Source organism: Rhinatrema bivittatum, chromosome 1 (assembly GCF_901001135.1).
Source record: "Rhinatrema bivittatum chromosome 1, aRhiBiv1.1, whole genome shotgun sequence".
NCBI classification, from domain to species: Eukaryota; Metazoa; Chordata; class Amphibia; order Gymnophiona; family Rhinatrematidae; genus Rhinatrema; species Rhinatrema bivittatum.
The window spans coordinates 585,542,248-585,559,017 of NC_042615.1; the positions used below are offsets into that span (position 1 = coordinate 585,542,248).

General features: G+C 43.8%; 1 protein-coding gene across 4 annotated transcripts in view; it reads left to right on the plus strand.

Annotated features, from left to right (window-relative positions):
• Positions 1-16,770, plus strand: part of SYK (spleen associated tyrosine kinase) — a 195,530-nt gene that overhangs the window by 175,704 nt on the left and 3,056 nt on the right. For all 4 annotated transcript variants that reach the window (XM_029618695.1, XM_029618722.1, XM_029618714.1 and 1 more), the window contains exons 11-12: positions 3,517-3,657; positions 6,363-6,475. In XM_029618695.1, the coding sequence (XP_029474555.1) occupies positions 3,517-3,657; positions 6,363-6,475 (254 nt within the window). The remainder of the gene's footprint in view (positions 1-3,516; positions 3,658-6,362; positions 6,476-16,770) is intronic.

Below are 16,770 nucleotides of genomic sequence, written 5' to 3' on the forward strand. Positions count from 1 at the left end.
TTTTAACATATTCATAAATGACCTAGAAATGTGAACGAGTGAGGTGATCAAATTTGCTGATAATGCAAAATTATTCAAAGTTGTTAAATCACAGAAAGATTGCAAGAGGACTTTGCAAGACTAGGAGATTCGGGATCCAAATGGCAAATGGCAGATGACATTTAATGTGGTCAAGTGGAAAGTGATGCATGTAAGGAAGAGCAACCCAAATTATAGCTACACAATGCAAGGCACATTGGGAGTCACCACCCAGGAAAAGGATCTAGGTATCATTGTGGATAATATGTTGAGTTCCTTTGCTCAATGTGCGGCAACAGGCAAAAAAGCAAATAGAATACTAGGAATTATTTGGAAAGGAATGGAGAATAAAACAAAGAATATCATAATGTCTTTGTATTACCCCATGGTGTGTAAGTTCTGGTCAACACATCTCAGAAAAGATAGAGCAGAAGTAGAAAAGATAGAGATAAGGGTGACAGAAATAATAAAGGGGATGGAATGATTCCCCTATGAGGAAAGGCTAAAGAGGTTATGGCTCTTCAGTCTGAAAAAGAGATGGCTGAGGGGAGATATGATAGAGGTCCATAAAATAATGAGTAGAGTTAAATGGGTAAATGCAAATTGGTTGTGTTTTCTTTCAAAAAGTACAAAGACTAGGAGACATTCAATGAAGTTACTAGGTGAAACATTTAAGACATATAGAAGAAAATATTTTTTTACTCAACGCATAATTAAATTTTGGAATTTGTTGCCAGAGGATGTGGTGAAAGCTGTTAGTATGCCTGGGTTTAAAAAAAGGTTTAGACAAGTTCCTGGAAGAAAAGTCCATAAACCATTATCAAGGCAGAGTTGGGGAAATCTACTGCTTATCCCTGGGATAAGCAGCAAAGAATCTGTCAACCTTTTGGGATATCCACTTCCACGGTGGGGGGTAAAAAGTGGAATTGGATTCAAACAAACAACTAGGGCCTAACCTTTATGGTTTGGGGTACTGATAAGCATGGATTAACTTGCAATTGTTTTTCAGTAATTTTAAGATTATAAAAAAGGTGATTTGTAGAAAATGGTTTAGTTTTAAATTGTGGGAAAACAATTGTAATGTGGGTTGTAGATTGCCATCTCCTATAGTTCCTCCTTCAGTACTAATTGATGATATACAGTAGGATTTTACGATGAGGCATGGAATTTAGATGTGCTGTTGGATTCAAAATTGTCAATGAAGGCTCAGGTAAAAACGGTTATGCATATTGCATTTTATAAATTGCGGCTTATAAGACTCCTTAGGAAGATACTTCCAATTCAAGATTTTTATTTAATAGTCCAGGCAGTGGCACTAGTTTTGAACAATTTTGATTACTGTAACGCTCTATATGCTGAACTTTTGCAGCACCTCCTACAGGTTTTACAATTGGTTTAGAATGCTGCTTTTCATCTTTTGGATTACAATGAAAGTGTTACGCCTGGGTGGAAGAAGCTGCATTGGCTTCCAATCACCCAGAGGATACGAATTTAAAATAACTGTTTTATTACATAAAGCACTTTATCAAGAATCATTTTGTTTGAGTGATAAGGTTTCTTGGTATGTTGCTTCTCAATTCCGGCGTTCATCTTTTCAGTCTTTACTAGTTGTTCCATCTGTTCAGAAGTATAAAATAAGTGCAACTAGAAAAATGGCATTTTCTATAATGGGTCCGGATGTGTAGAACTATGTCCCACAGGAGGTTTGCAGTCAGACAGATTGCCTGGTAGTCCATATAAGATATTGAAAGCTGTTCTTTTTAAACAAGAATTTATTAGCTAATGTTAACAATTTATTACATTGCTTTATAGATATTGTTTTGTATTTGACTTGTATGTATGTTTTATTGTTTGATGTATCACTATGTATGTACATTTTAATCCACAATGGCTATGTTTTAGAATTGTGAAATATAAATAAACAAATGACCTTTTTGCTGCCACTTTGCCAAAGTCTAGGGGCCTTGAAGTTCTTTTCCCCTTCTGATGATGTCTGCCAAATAAATTTATTAAAATTGATAAGAAAACCTCAATTTTGGAGCCTCCAAATAGGTTGCTTCTCCCATTGAGATTAATGTTATATGAATGAACAATTAAAATAAATCAATATTTTTTTTCACTTAAAATGAACTAGATGAATGGAGGTGACCTATGAAACAAATTAATGAATGGAAACACAATTGTTGCCTCTTCACATACTGAGTACAGATGGGTCTGGGAGCTTATAGATAGCGTTTTGGTTTTTTTTTTACCCCTTTCTTTAGCCACAGCAAAAGCACATTTTAAAATGAAAGTGTAAAGGAAAGCCATTGTGGCATTTTCATTTTCAGTGAAATCATTCTCAGTTTTGAAGCATGAGCTAATGCAAATATTCTGAATATTTAAAACCATTTTGCTCTTATTTTAAATCTACTCTGTCAGAAAACCAGTAAAGCAAGCAAATTTTAGTTTATGAAAACACTATCTCTGTCTCCCCCCACATAGCGTAATTATTGGGAATGTAGGTAAACTTACCATCAATGTGTTGGATTTCATTTGGTAGTTAAGCATAATAACTAAGATCCCCCTTTATTGTTATCATTGTTATCCTATTTATGGGAAGGTACCAGCCTATAAAGATGTTGAAAGCTCCAATTTATTCACGTCCTCCATTACAAATGTTAATGTTGTATATCAGGGTGCTGATCAAAACTCTAGATCAGCATCATGCTGATAACTGTAAGGCATGAATGTAGCATGAACAAAAAAAAAATGAATGGAAACATTTGAGCCAAGCAGGGTTTTACCATAAAGCTCCATGTCTGTGAGGTGAGGTTGAACCAGTCCAGTCTTTCTACCCATTGCATACATGGAATTGTAGTTCCTGTTTCTTAAGAAACCAGAAGTACAACTACACATCCATGTCATGAGAAGAAAAGCAGAACTAGCTCAACCTTTTCCTACAGATACAGAGCTATATGGTAACCTTGAATCTAAGAAACAGATGACCTGCTATTTGAAGGAACCCGAACAGTAATAGTGGCTCAGTGCCTACAGCATGAGTTCTCAAACTGAAGCCTCAGGACCTGCTTGCAAGTCAGGTTTTCAGGATAACTAATATATTATGCAAATGAAGCTTGTTTTTTTATCAATATGACTCATGGATATTAATTATAGATATCCTGAAACTCAGACTTGGTTGCTAGTAATTTTGGGAGCTCCTAGGGTAAAGGACATCTGTTCTGGGTCCTTCACATACTCCAGATTAGTTCAACTATCAGTGGCGATTTTCTGCTGTTATCATGCCAGGTCACCAACCCAGAATCTTTTGTAAGGTGGAGGCTGCCACTGGACCCAAACTGGTAGCTTTTTTATTTAAAAAATATCACGGGTAACTATTTATATTTTTTGTAAGAGTAGTAAGTAACCATAACTAATTCTAAACTTTCATAACATAACTTTTACAATGCTACTGCTGTGTCTTATTTTTTCTGTTTTATAAATTTAACTCTTTTAAAGGCAAAAGGTCATGGGAAATGGCCAATCAAGTGGTATGCCCCAGAATGCATTAACTTCTTCAAGTTTTCTAGCAAAAGCGATGTTTGGAGCTTTGGAGTATTAATGTGGGAGGCATTTTCCTATGGACAAAAGCCATATAAGGTATATATATTGCATGTATATTGATTTGTAGCATGCTGACTTAGTCATTTGCAAGATATTGTGTTAGCCATATAAACTAATTTATGAGATCGATAGTGAGGTGGTACGTGGAAAAGAAACCCAGGAAACTTTACCTGGTGCTGAATATTAGCACTCACTGGTTAAAGTTTAGCCTCACTATGGAATGCTCCCAGATCCTCCTCTTTGTACCATGCTAAATTTTGTCCAGCTAACAGAGGGGAATATTTAAATCTCTGGGTTTGCCCTATTATCTTGAAAAGTTACTTGGACAAACCCTTTGAATGCTGACCTAATAGACAACTTGTATTATTTTCCCTAAGGCCTGGAATGGGTTCCAACAACCCTGGGTCCTACTATGAACCCCAGCGTCATCTTGTTTCTTCTTTATGGGACCCAGATATAGAGAAATAGACTCTGGATTATGCCTGATACACCGAGATAAAAATGGGCTCAATGATGCAACAATCCATGGCTTAAACTGTATTTGACATGCTGGGACCAGGGTTGAACTCCAGTCCTAAGACCTATAAAACAGAGGCATTAAAGGTTATCTTCAGGTTACTCTAATTGCTTAAACCTTGATGACTAAATTAAAAGAATGCAGGGAGCTGAAAGCCCTTTCTAACCATTTAACTAGAAAGTGCTGTCTGGCCAATAAAATCCACTTTCCGGCTAGAAAATGTAGTTGAATAAACGTATCTGGTTAAATTTGTGGGGGTATTCAATAGCTTTGCCTGAATACACCTGACTATGTTAAATATAGCTAGATATCTTAAAGATTGGCAGTGGTAAGAATCTTTTAGGCAGTGTTAGGGATTTTAAAACTGAATAGTTGGTGTGGGCAGGCAGACTAGATAGGCCATATGGGCGGCCAGACTAGATAGGCCATATCACCTCCTCCAGCTGCTCCACCAGAGCATCCCTCAAAGGTACCCTATACATCCCATCCCTCAAGAATGCTCACCTCACCTCTACAAGGGATCGAGCTCTCTCCATTGCAGGCCCCACCCACTGGAACTCACTACCCACGGATCGCTGCCTTGAGCCTTGCACCACCAAATTCAATAAAAAGTTAAAGACTTAGCTCTTCAAACAGGCATACCCAGATTAGGTCTCCCGCGCTTCAACTCCTCTGTAACCTCACTATGGATTATTTATTGTTCCGCTCTTAAGTTTTTTGTTAAGTTTTGTTCTCTAGTTAGAATCTTCTACTCCTCTCTATGCCATCACTGTTTACAACCCCCTACCCTTCCCCTGTTCTATGTACTTTCTATCTTAGTTATGATATAAACCGATATGATATAACCACTAATATCGGTATAAAAAAGCTGTTAAATAAATAAATGGTCCTTTTTCTGCCATTATGTTTCTATGTTTTGAAAATTATCTCACTGTCCTCTAATTAAGATACATTTTATTGTGTTAGTCAAACTTCATGCCTTAACATCTTATATTTGTTGTATAATCATATCTAATAGGGATGTGAATCGTTTTTTGATGATTTAAAACAATTGTCAGATATATTTTAAATCGTCAAAAATCATTAGAGCCGCGATACAATAGCAATTCCCCTGATTTATCATCAAAAAATCGTAAATCGGGGGAGGGGGAGGGCGGGAAAACCGGCACACCCAAAACAACCCTAAAACCCACCCCGACTCTTTAAAAACAAATCTCCCACCCTCCCGAACCCCCCCAAATGTTTTAAATTAACTGGGGTCCAGTGGGGGGGGTCCCGGCACGATCTCCCGCTCTCGGGCCACGGCTGCGTTAATAGAAATGGCGCCGGTGGCCCTTTGCCCTTACCATATGACAGGGCAAAGGTAGCGCCGGCGCCATTTTGGTTCCTGTCACCCGACGTCACGAGTGCAGGAGATCGCTCCCGGACCCCCGCTGGACCCCCAGGGACTTTTGGCCAGCTTGGGGGGGCCTCCTGACCTCCACAAGACTTGCCAAAAGTCCAGCGGGGGTCCGGGAGCGACTTCCTGCACTCGGGCCGTATTGCCAATATTCAAAATGGCGCCGGTGCTACTTTTGCCCTCACTATGTCGTACAGGTCGTATGACATAGTGAGGGCAAAGGTAGTGCCGGCGCCATTTTGAATATTGGCAATAAGCCCCGAGTGCAGGAGGTCGCTCCCGAACCCCTGCTGGACTTTTGGCAAGTCTTGTGGGGGTCAGGAGGCCCCCCCAAGCTGGCAAAAAAGTCCCTGGGGGTCCAGCGGGGGTCCGGGAGCGATCTCCTGCACTCGTGACGTCGGGTGACAGGAACCAAAATGGCGCCGGCTCTACCTTTGCCCTGTCATATGGTAAGGGCAAAGGGCCACCGGCGCCATTTCTCTTAACGCAGCCGTGGCCCGAGAGTGGGAGATCGCGCTGGGACCCCCCCCTTCATTGGAACCAAGGTAATTTAAAACATTTTGGGGGGGTTCGGGAGGGTGGGGGATTTGTTTTAAAGGGTCGGGGTGGGTTTTAGGGTTGTTTTGGTGTGCCGGTTTTCCCGCCGATTTACAATTTGACAATTTTTTAACAAAAAAACCATGACGATCAAATTTCCCTCCCCCCCAGCCAAAATCGATCGTTAGGAAGATCGATCACACGATTCACATCCCTAATATCTAATGTTAGCAACCATGCTTCATTCCTGGAAATGTTCATCCCTATTTCAAATCTTTATCTGTTCAGGGAATGAAAGGAAATGAAGTTTCCCAGATGATTGAAATTGGATTGCGAATGGATGCTCCTGCTAACTGTCCTCCAGAGATTTATAACATAATGAAACGCTGTTGGACATATAAGTGAGTATCTGCATCTAATCTACATATGTGATTCATGAGGGGCACTTGCCCATACCATTTTTGACTCCTTAAGTGAATTTAGTTAAGTGTACGAACTTCTTAAACAGTTATCACCAGAATTGCTGTACAGTCCCTGGCATTATTAATAATGTTACTCCCTTATTAAAAATAAAGTGTGTTTTCTTATTCTTATATATCAGTACTGTATTATCCTGCATGCCTAGGGAATAGGCAGCACAGCTTAACCAAATATTCCCTTTAGAGCCCTCTGCATACTTTCATTTCACCTCTGTTCACCTTCCCTCCTGTCCCATGCAGGAAACAGGAAGAGAGGAGGTGATACCAGAATGGACAGAGTACACAGCACAGCAGAGAAAAGCTACTGTTCTCCCAATTCCAGCCTCTCCCTTTCACTCATCTCTCCCCCCCCCCCCCCCCCCATATCTTGCAGGGAACAGAGGGGGAGGGGGTATTTCTAAAATGGACAGAGCATACCTAATCCAAACTCAAGCTCAATATTTCACTCATTTCCTCTCCTTCTCTCTTGTATAACTCCTTTGAAAATTACTCCATACTGTTTAACTACAGTAAAATAAAATACCATGAGAAAATTGCAATAGTCCAGCTTGACAGATTGGAACAGCAATTAGTTAATTTTATTATCACAGACTGCCAGACAGATCTAGCTCTGTGGTTAACTACATTTTTTACTAGGGCTTCTAACATTTCATATTACACACTATGGGGCAGATTTTGAAAGGGGTATGCGCGAAAGATACGCGCGTACCCCCTGAAAACCTACCCCAAACCCCCCTGCGCGCGCCGAGCTTATTTTGCATAGGCTCGGCGGCGCGCGCAAGCCCCGGGACGCGCGTATGTCCCGGGGCTTGCAAAAAGGGGTGGTCGGGGGCTTGACCAGGGGGCGCGGTTAGGGATCAGGGGCGTGTCTGGGAGGCATGTGGGCGGTCTGGGGGCGTGGCCGAGTGCCCCGACACAGCGGCCTGTGTCAGGGCCTGCCGCACCGGCGTGCGTAAGTTACTACTGCCCGGAGGCAGTAGTAACTTCTTCAATAAAGGTGGGGGGGGGTGTCTAGATAGGGCTGGGGGGGGGTGGGTTAGGTAGGGGAAGGGAAGGTGCGGGGGGGGGGGTAGAAAGAAAGTTCCCTCCGAGGCCGCTCCGATTTCGGAGCGGCCTCGGAGGGAACGGGCAGCGCGTGCAGGGCTCGGCGCGCGCAAGTTGCACAAATGTGCACCCCCTTGCGTGCGCCGACCCCGGATTTTATAAGATACGCACGGCTATGCACGTATCTTATAAAATCCAGCGTACTTTTGTTCATGCGCGTATGTTTTTAAAATCTACCTCTATGCCTTTCAATCTGGCAGTCCTAACATGCATTATTGAATTATTTGAGTACACAACTTTAAACCGGTGCTTATTTATACTGAAAAAAGGGGCCAGTTCTCACATGCAGGGTCTTCCATGGGGGTAGGATGGGAAGAGGCATCCATCCAAAGCCCTGACCCCCCCCCCCCCCCCCCCCCCGCAACTGGCCACGGAGTCTATGAAAAGATAGCTTTGCAAATATTACACCTGACCCTGGAACACCAATACACCTCCCATCAGGAAAACAGAACAAATCAGACTGCTACAGGTCACTATATAGAAACTACACCCTATCAGCATACCTCACCTTTATCGCAGAGACAGAACATGGGCAGTCTCTCACCAAGTACAAAATAAGTGACCACAAATTATAAATAGAAGTATGCAGACAAATATTAAACTGGTAATCTCAACATGCCGACTCTGCATACAGTGCAACACTGGAGAAATAGAAACAGAAATGTATATCCTGCTGTGCTGTGCAAAATACAAAGATGTCAGAAACTGCATATTCACCTTCCCAAAGCTGACATATTTGAAGTGCTAAATCAAAAGGAAAAAGCTTTATTTTCTTCCTTTTGTTGTCTGGCGGCCCCTATCCTGTCCCCTCACCCTTGCCTTTTCCCTCTCTTTCTTGCTCTCCTGGGGTTCTCTCTGTCTCTCATCTCCCTCCTCCCAGAAGGCAGGCTGAAGCCCCTTTCTCTTTTCCCTGGGGACAACCATGCGTCCTCTTTTCTCTCCCCTTTCCCACTCAGGCAGGAGTCTCTCTTCCCCAAGATCCTTCTCAAAGCAGAAGAAAGGACACAGGGAAAGGACACAGGGAGGGGGAGTGAAGGCAGCATCAGATGCTTTTTTTTTTTTTTTTTGGGGGGGGGGAGCAGGTGACCCACAGAGCAATTCAGGCTGGTGGAGGAAAAGGTGCCAGTACTCAGTGCCTGCATGTGCCCCTGAAAAAAAAGACCTGCTTCAGACATTTAAACAAATGCCTCTAGGTCATTCTTCTGATTTCTTTTCACTTTTTGACACTAATCATCTGTGCTTATCCCATGACCTCTTAGCTTAGAAATCAAAGGGTAGTTCTGGTTGAAAATGTATCTGTGGTGCTTCGGGTAAAAGGCAGTTTGCCGCTCCTGTTATAGTAATGCACGTGTGACTCGGCAGGCTCAATATTTCCTGAATCAGAATCAACTAAAAAAAGAATACACCGGCTCTTATGCTTTACTTGCATCAATTATTGCAGTAGTATTTTAGCAGGCACTATAAATAAGAATTCATATTGACTTCAATTGGTTTAAAATTCTGTCGCTCGCAATGTTACAGGTATAGCATAATGGAAGAGGACCCTGGTGCTACATTGGTTACCATTTATGCACAGAATTTGGTTTATGACGCTATGCTTACTCTTTAAGATTCAACGAGGGGAGGGGGGAGGAACAGGATATTTCTGTAACCACATTATTCTGTGGTCATCTCGAGCTAGTTTACTGGCTACTTCCTATTATTTGTACATCTGTCATCTGCTTGTGAGTGGACATTTAATTGTGCTGGCCTGACTCACATTAGAGATGTGAGAAGTGCAGCATTATTTCATGTTTCATAAAACGGTGAAGGAATAGCTTTTTAAGAGTGCTTTTCACTAAACTCTCTCATTGTCATCTAAAAAGTAGTTTTAAAATCACCTTACCCCATTTTAAATATTTGTTTTTGTGTTCATAAAATATTTTCAGTAATCCATATTATGAGATTTTTAGTTTTGTAGTTACTATGTAATTTGAATCAGCTTTATTATAGGTTTTATACTACTTATTACTGGAAAAATAGTCTATTCTTTTTTGGCTGTGAGGGAAGTTATGCATGATTTTAATTCATTTGTGGGTAATGATTAAATGGATTTAAAATAATGCCTGTAATATTATGTCCAAGTTTTTATTTTATGTATTTTAAGTTTTATATTGTTCCTCACTCGAGGTGCTTACTTACGAGCAAGCAAGTTACGAATTTAATTACTGAATTGAAATGAATGAAAGGCCCTTATTTTTTTTAGCCTGCATGACCTTTTCTTTCAAAACTACTTCCAGTAAGTCAACACATACACGTAGAAATATGTGTACACAAACTTTTGCCCTTATTATATCAACTGTGTGGCAGGAGCTGCAGAGTTTATAAACCAATGAGTATCTCCGCCCACATTAACAAAAATGTTGTGTGGCACACTGGCCTCCATGGGGCAGGCAGTGTGGACGTAGAGAAGACGCTTGTGGCTGAAAGAAGAGCTGGGGAAGCACTGAAAGCTCCACCAGTCTCTCTTCCAAATTTTAAAACAATGAGGTGTGGGTGGGTGGGGTGGTGCAGACCCAAGATGAGGGCATCGAAATGAGCCGGCGTCCACTATACTCATGTGCAGGAGAAGAGAGAAGTCGGTGTAGTGCGGGCAGCTGGCTCAGTGAGTTACCTTGGCTGCAGCACCAGGCTGCCTGATTTCTTGTACTGCTGCTGCTTCCCACGGTCAGAATGAGTCACATCCAGTACTTGGTGCACACCGTGTCCCCCATCTCACTCAATCCGGGGATAAACAGAGGCTAAGAATCACAGGAGGAGGCTGGGGCGGAGGAGGAGGAGGAGTTGTGCCCGGCACATGAGTCGCATAAAGAGGGACCCAGCTATCCATGCCCTGCATGCAGCCCACTAATTACCTCATTCTGGGGCTTAGGCTGTAGCTAGGAAGACGAGGCACGCCTGAGCACATATATTCTCCTTCATGAGCCATCACTGGTTATCTCTTGTTGCTGTGAGGTGCTGAGAACAGGGGCCAGTCGCTGCTGAAGATCTGAGCATCAGGCAGGCAGTGGTGACTTTCCGTGGCCTACCTAAGTCTCGTCTGAAGGCTATCAATGTGCCATGCTACACCGGATGGGAAACACAATTGTATACACACATTTTCATAAAGCCACATACTTTCTATACATATTTTATTAAAGCACACCTGTATATTTTGGGCCGGATTTTAATAGCTACGCGCGAGTGTAGATTTGTGCGCGCAACCCGTCGCACACAAATCTATGCCCAATTTTATAACAAGCGCGCGCAGCTGCGCGCATGTTACAAAATCCTGGGTTGGCGCGCGCAATGAGGTGCACACATGTGCACCTTGTGCGCACCGAGCCCTAGGGGAGCCCTGATGGCTTTCCCCGTTCCCTCCGAAATCGGAGTGGCCTCGGAGGGAACTTTCCTTCCGCTTCCCCCACCTTCCTCTCTCTTCCCCTATCTAACCCGCCCCCCCAGCCCTACCTAAATCCTCCCTACCTTTATTTTGTTATTTACGCCTACCTGTAGCAGGCGTATCTTACGAGCGATCCCCCGGCACGGCTGCTGTGCCGGAGGCCTCGGGACTGCCCCGGACCGGTGCTCCGCCCACACCCCCGCCCCTTCCCGCCCCTTTTTCAAAGCCCCGGGTCATACACTCGTCCTGGGGCTTGCGCGAGTCGCCGGGCCTATGCCGGATTTATGCTCGCAGGGCTTTTAAAATCTACCCCTTTATGTGCAAAAGGCTTGTAAAATGCACATAGAAGTAAATTTTCAAACACCAGCGCACACCAATACTGTGAGATATGTGCATGGCTTGGCTGCATGCACACAGCGGGCCTTTTCAAAGGCCCACGGCCAAGCTCATATCTCCTGGTACACGTAGAAGAGCCGGCAAACAAAAAAGGGGCAGGGTGGGGCATGGGTGTTGTATTGGTGGGCCAGGACTATGCCATTAGGCACTGGCCCGCTGCAGTGCACACCAGCAGCCAGCCGGCCTGTGCAACTTACTACTGCTCGGGAGAGCAGGTAAGTTGGAAAAAAAATAGAGTGGTAAGGGGGGTTTTAGGGTTCAGGGAGGAGAGGGGAAAAGGCAGGCTGGTTAGCTAGGGGGTTAGGAAGTTCCCTCCCAGTCCGCTCTTTTCTTGGAGCGGACTGGGAGGGAACTGGGGAAATGCCCTGTCGCGTTGGTGCTCATTTCTTAAAACATTTCCCCTTTGCGCGTGCGAGCCGGCACCTGCACGCATATGCGCACGCTGATATAAAATTGGGCCCATATTTGCATATGGGTACCGGATTTTATAATATGCATGTGGCGACTTGCACATGTTATAAATGTGGTGTGCCCATGTGTGCATACCGGGAATCGTGCGCACACGGATGCCTGCGCGCGGCTTTTAAAATTTACCCTATATATGTATTGCAGTTTATGTCCAGAGGCTGGGAGTTTATAAAGTATGTACACACTCAGCTGATTAAACTACTTACTTGTTCATGCACTCTTAATCACCATTTTGCTGATACCTTCCACCATTTCACCTAGATTCACCACCACTTCACCATAACGTTCACCATCACTTCACCCAGACCCCCCCACCCAAAAACTGCAGACAAAAGACGTGTGATTTCTTTTTCATGACTCAATTAGCAGATAAAAAAGCGAACAGAACCGTTTAGTAATGTAAGCAAGGCTTACAAATACTAACTTTTGTGTGAACAACTGAGTCCCACCCTGGAACGCCCCTAAACTGCTCCTGTTTTAAATTTATATTTACACACAACACTAACACACACACTACTTGCACACATACATGATACTTAAATGCGTAGCTTCGTATTTAATACCCTGAAACCTTTCGAAAATTACTCCTTATATGCTCAAGTAATACTTGCACACTGGAAGCTCAACTTCCAAACCTAACTGCAGTACAGCATTTGCATGTGTAGGGGGATATGTGAAGATTAATTCTAGTATTTTATAAACTGTGGGAACCGCGCTGTTTAGAAAGTTTTAGGTACTTCTTTTCCAAAGTAGGTGCATATATTTTCAATTCTACAAAACCCATACTTTTATAAATATATGCACATATATTTTATGTGCAAAATAATTGTGACACTGCGTGAATAAACACTCAGAATTAAACACAGACGCAGATATTTTATAAAGCATGTGCATATATCATTTTGAAAACATTTGCTTGTAGATCATCATTAGCTCCACCAGTTTACCCAGTCCTTCTGCGGTTCACATAGTCTCTCTAGGACTTCACCCTGAGCCCCTACCAGTTCACCCAGATCTCCCATCAAAAAACTGAGAACAAGAGAGACTTGATTTCACTTTTGTGAGTCAATTAACAGCTGTAAAAGTGTACAAATAAGTTTTCTAATGTATATATGTACATTTCTTACAAAACAGTACCTACTGTATGTATTTCTAACCCTGCCCCAGAGTACACGTAGACCACCCCTTTTTTTCAGGTAAAATATATGTGCAGGGGCGGAATGTGGGAAAATAGTGGCCCGGGGGATTTTTCTCCATACTGGCCCATGGGTACCCAATTACATATACAATATAATTTACATATATAATTTACATATATTTTACATATATATGTACACACCCCTATATTTCGGCATGGTCCTCCCGTATCAACACAGTACTATTTGCCAAAACTCAAAGAGTAACAACCCCATCTATGAAAAAGAATACCAGAAATATTACACCAGAATCTAAAATATCAATACACCTCCTATCAGGTAAACAGAACAGGCCAAGCTACTACAGATCCCTACAGAGAAACTACATGCTAAAAGAATGCTTCATCTCAGTCTTTGCATGCAGGACAAAAACTCTCACCAAATACAGAATAAAGCCACAAAAATTATAAATAGAAATGTGCAGACAAAAACTAAACTGTAAAACGTATCACGCAAGACTCTATACAGTACAACAATAGAAAAACAAAAATGTCACCATTCCTCATGAAACAATCAATAAAATCAAGATATATAAATCATGAATCATAATTATAAAATCATACTAATAAAATAATTTCAAAACAGCTGATGAATAGAATATCCAATAATTAAAGACTCAAGCAAATTTTGAAAACTTTACCAAACACCAATAAAATATTTCAAACAGCAGACACATCACATACTACCCAATAATTAAAATGGTAGTCAATCAAGAAAAATGAACTTAAAAAGCCACCTTTAATTACCCTCTCCAGCAGTTCTCCTACTCCTTTCCCTTGCAGGTCACACCAGAAGCAGCAGTATCTGCTGAAGCTGTCCTCACGGTCCTCTTCCTTGGGGACCACAACCAGTCTCTTCTCTCTCTCTCTCTCTCTCACACACACACACACACACACACACACACACACACACACACACACACACACCAGTCATCCCCTCAAGACCAATTTCTGTCTCTCACACACCAATCATCTCCCCAACTAGTCTCTCTCTCTCTCACACACACATACCAGTCATCTCCCTCATCAGTCTCACACATACACACGTCACCTCTCTGGCCAGTCTCTCTCAATCACACAATGCTCTCGCTCCCTCTTACACACAGGTTTTCAATCACATACATGCTCTCTCTATTTCACTTACACACTAGCTCTCAATCACACACATGTTCTATCTCACTTGCAAACAGGCTCAATCACACACATGCCCTCTCTCACAGCCACAAGCCAGCCAAAAACATGTTCCATCTCTCTTGCATACACACATTGACACACACAAGCACCTTCCCTGACTCACATATACACCACACACATACAGAAGCACCCTCCCTTTCTCACATGTACATTACACTCTCACCGAAGCACCTTGCTTTCAGACTTGCAGCATTTTTCACTTTTACTAAAAGTAAAAGTGATGATCCCAACCGTTAATTAAGAAAACCACATTCCTATCAGAAGGCGAAATGACACCCTTCCTTCAGGTTCTGTCCTCCCAAGGGACAGCCACCCACATCGTACAGCTTCTCTTGTTTTACGCTTTCAGGGGTAGATTTTAAAAGAAGCGCGATCAGCCTACTTTTGCTTGCGCATCAGACTCAAGCAAAAGTACGCTGGATTTTAGTAGATACGCGCGCAGCCGCGCGTATCCACTAAAATCCTGGATCGGCACGCGCAAGGCTATCGATTTTGTATAGCCTGCGCGCGCCGAGCCGCGCTGCCTCCCCCCGTTCCCTCCAAGGCCGCTCCGAAATCGGAGCGGCCTCGGAGGGAACTTTCCTTTGCCCTCCCCTCACCTTACCCTCCCTTCCCCTACCTAACCCACCCACCCGGCCCTGTCTACCCCCCCCCCTTACCTTTGTCGGGGGATTTACGCCTCCCGGAGGGAGACGTAAATCCCCGCGCGCCAGCGGGCCTGCTGCGCGCCGGGCCGCGACCTGGGGGCGGGTACGGAGGGCGCGGCCATGCCCCCTGGCCGTAGCCACGCCCCGTACCCGCCCCCAAAACGCTGTCGACACGCCCCCGCAACGCCGCGCGCTCCGGCCCCGCCCCCCGACACGCCCCCCTCCGAGAACCCCGGGACGTACGCGAGTCCCGGGGCTCTGCGCGCGCCGGGAGGCCTATGTAAAATAGGCTTCCCGGCGCGCAGGGCCCTGCTCGCGTAAATCCGCCCGGTTTTGGGCGGATTTACGCGAGCAGGGCTCTGAAAATCCGCCCCTTAGGCAATAAAGCAAGTGTCTTTATTCAAACTATCAGTCATATGATTATTCATGTGGGAGATATGGAACTGAAAGACATCCTTAGTCACCTTCCCTTTTAACTGGGAAGATTCCAGTCTTAGTCATTTATAAATATACATTTTCTAAAGGCTTAAAAAAAAATAGCAAAACCGTTTCAGATTGGAGCTATTCTGGTCTTCATGCTTAAATTATGCTTAAAAAAAAACAAAACCCACCTGGCATCAGTATCTTAAATTTGTGATTTTGCTGAGATGAACATTTTAAATATTTTAATTTTGTTTTGCTTTAGTATTTGTCTCTACCCACTTTGCTAAATTTTATTTTCCAGAAGAGGGATGCTTAAAATTCAGTAATTTCATCTTTCATCCAACTTTTCAAAAGTTGCGCTACCAGCACAAAAGTTGAGGTATATGTATTATCACATTTCATTTTTTTTTAAACTGGCAGATTCCTTTCTCACATACATAACACACACACACACAGAAGCACCCTTCCGATCTAAGGCCCCCAGCTGAATAGCTGGTCTCTGGCGGCGGTTAGCAGCACCGGTGTTCACTTCTTTGGCCCCGAAGGTCAGCGGGGGCTGAAGAAATTAAAATTGAGGCCGGCGGAGGCCGAAGAAAAGAAGATGGGCGCCTCCCAGCCAGCCCCCGCTTGAGGCTGGCTGGGAGGCCCCAAACAGTGCACAGTATCTCATCTGCACTAAATTTAAACAAAAGAAAATTATTGTGCTCTGGGGTGGGGTGGACCCTTGTCTTGTGGCAGTGGCAATGCACCTCCTGGTAGGGACCAGGAGGTAACTGCCCCCAGGGGGGTAGAGCACAGAAGGAGACAGAGGCTAGGAAGAGCTTCACCACTGGAAGCCCAAAGTCCCCATTCCCCCCCCCCACCCCCCGCCAGGAGGAGCCTGTAGGGACCCAGGCTGCTTGGACTTAGGTGGGCCTCCTGGGAGAGTGGGTGGAAGTCCAGCATGCCCACAGACAGAAGGGAACACAGTCAGGTTCAAGACTGGAGGTCAGGTGGAACAAGTAGGACCAGAAGAGCATAGGTGATAAGGAGGCTAGGAACAGAGCCAGATTCTAGAGACAAGGTCAAGAGTAAGCCAAGGTCAGTACCAGTAAGACAGTCTGGAGGTACTACCTGGGGAGACAATACTGGAGAACTAGGAACAGAACACAAACACAGTGACAATCTAGCATACACACCAACACTCAATCTTCATCCTGCCAGGTCAAGTCTCCAGCCATCAGCAGGAACACAGAAGACCAGTACCAATCAATAGGAGCATCCAGGCCAAGCAGCTGAACAAGGCAGATATATTCCAGTTCAAGTGGATGTTCTTGGAATTCTTGAAGTGGGATCTTGAACCCACAAGCTTGGAAACAAGTGTTCTTGG